At 67.2% G+C, this 1,993-nt stretch overlaps 1 protein-coding gene across 1 annotated transcript in view; it reads right to left on the reverse strand.

The window, feature by feature from the left end:
• Positions 1 to 1,993, reverse strand: part of CHLNCDRAFT_59252 (hypothetical protein) — a gene marked incomplete at its 5' end in the record, with an annotated part of 51,016 nt that overhangs the window by 25,189 nt on the left and 23,834 nt on the right. Inside the window, 7 exons of the mRNA XM_005843461.1 lie at positions 14 to 58; positions 155 to 319; positions 604 to 715; positions 1,028 to 1,143; positions 1,400 to 1,486; positions 1,661 to 1,712; positions 1,920 to 1,984. Coding sequence (XP_005843523.1) covers positions 14 to 58; positions 155 to 319; positions 604 to 715; positions 1,028 to 1,143; positions 1,400 to 1,486; positions 1,661 to 1,712; positions 1,920 to 1,984 — 642 coding nt within the window. The remainder of the gene's footprint in view (positions 1 to 13; positions 59 to 154; positions 320 to 603; positions 716 to 1,027; positions 1,144 to 1,399; positions 1,487 to 1,660; positions 1,713 to 1,919; positions 1,985 to 1,993) is intronic.

Below are 1,993 nucleotides of genomic sequence, written 5' to 3' on the forward strand. Positions count from 1 at the left end.
GGTAGGTGGACACAAGCGTGTCCACCACCGTCAGCGTCTCGCCCGCGTGCGCCACCACCTGCAGGGAGAGTGGGTGGGTGGGGGGGAGGTGGGGATTGGCGGGGGGATTGGCGGGAGTGTGAGGGGTGAGAAAGGAGGAGGTGAGTGTGGGCACTTGCGGGTGGGCGATTTGGAGCGTGGGTGGGTGGGGGAGTGGTGCGCGAGGCAAGCCAGGCCCCCGGCCAGCCGGCCAGCCGGCCAGCCAGCCAGCCAGCCACCCCCAGCGCCCGGCGCTCGCCTTCATGAAATTCTTGTCGATGTTCTGGAAGCGCTTGGCCTCCTGCGGGTGTGGAGAAAAAGAGACGAGAGGAGGGAGATGGGCGCTGTGCGGCCGCAGTGCTGCAGCGCCCGCCAGCCTGGCTGCCAGCAGGCAACACAGCAGCAGGGGCAGGCTGCGGCGCGTGCGCCAGACGGCAACGCGCCCAGCCTGCCCCTCCTCCACACCGGCCCCCCTGTCCCCTTCCCACGCGGAGCCTGTGCTGCGAGCTCGTGCTTGCTGGGCGAACCAGGCTGGCAGCCCACACGCGCAGGCAAGCAAGCAAGCGCCTTGAGCCTGCAGCCCACCTGCGGCAGCTGCTTCACGATGTCCCCCCCAGAGAACACCGCCTCCATGTACATCCACATGTTCTGCACCATCAGCCACCCCTCCAGGGTCTCGCTCACGGTGGACAGCTTGCTGCAGGGGGGCAGGCCAGCGTTGGAGGGTAGGGTGGGGACCACTTGGGGCGTGGGGTGGCGGGTTGTGGCGAACAATCGGTGTAATACAGGCCGGCATTGGCGGCGGGTGTTGGGGGTGCTCAGCAGGCGAGCAGATGAGTGGGTGGGACCCTGGTCAGCGGGCGGGCCAGTGCCTGCCGCTGGCAGCAGCGCCTGAGGATCAATCGCAAGGCCAGCAGGCCGCACGCCACGCCCACTCCTGCAGCACCCTGGCATGCGGTGCCAGGCAGGGGGAAAGAGGGAAGGAGGCGGTACCGGCGTACCGGCACACCTGATCCAGGCCTGCACCTCCTGGCGGAAGGGCGCCGAGTAGCGGTTGGTGGCCATGCCGCCCAGCACCATCAGCGAGTCCTCCAGCCGCTCCAGAAGCTCAGAGGTGTCGGAGGGCTGCGGTTGGAGCGAGACAGGGATGACACATACTATTCGTACTTCTTGTGGAAAAGAAAACACGGGTGCAAAAGGAGGGCAGGGGCCAGGGCCTCGTGGGGCGATGCCCGCCAGCAGGTGCCTGCTCCCCTCCCCAGCGTCCCTGCCGCCACCGCCTCCAAGCGATCCCCCTCCGGGCCCCATCCAACCAAAGTAAAGCACCCGGCCTCCCCTACGCCTGGATCCGCGGCACACAAAACAGCAAGCCCGCGCACACCTTGAGCACCACCGGCCCGCGCTGCTTGTGCTCGGCAAAGGTGAAGACCTCCTGCGCCCACTGCTGCGCCACCGACGCCAGCTTGACCTGCACGTGGCCAAAGAAAGAGCAGAGAGCATGCCGGAGCTCGGGAAACGCAAGGGCAGCATGGTGTGGCGATGCAGGTGTGGCCGGGGGCAGGCGCGGCCGCACCGGCAGCCAAGAGCGGCAGACACCAGTCCAAAACATCAAAAACATATACAACCTACAGCGCCCACCCACCTCGATCTGCTCCTCCTTCACGGCGGCCGTGCACAGGTCCTCCACGTCGTCCCTGCGGGAACAGCAGGCACAGTGTGGGGCACAGCAGGCACAGCGTGGGCATATCAGGCACATCACGGACACACACCTGCCTCCCATCACCCTCCACCCCCCACCCCCCACCCCCACACACATACACTTGCGAGCCAGCGCAGCCACTGCCCCACTACAACACCTTGCCCCCACCATGCCCCCACCCCACCTCCCACCCCACCCCCACCTGTGCGCCAGCATATTTGCGTCCAGCAGGTGCTGCAGCTTCATCACATCCTCCGCCAGGTTGAGCTGGCAGCC

The sequence above is a fragment of the Chlorella variabilis genome (assembly GCF_000147415.1).
Source record: "Chlorella variabilis unplaced genomic scaffold CHLNCscaffold_30, whole genome shotgun sequence".
Classification (NCBI taxonomy): Eukaryota; Viridiplantae; Chlorophyta; class Trebouxiophyceae; order Chlorellales; family Chlorellaceae; genus Chlorella; species Chlorella variabilis.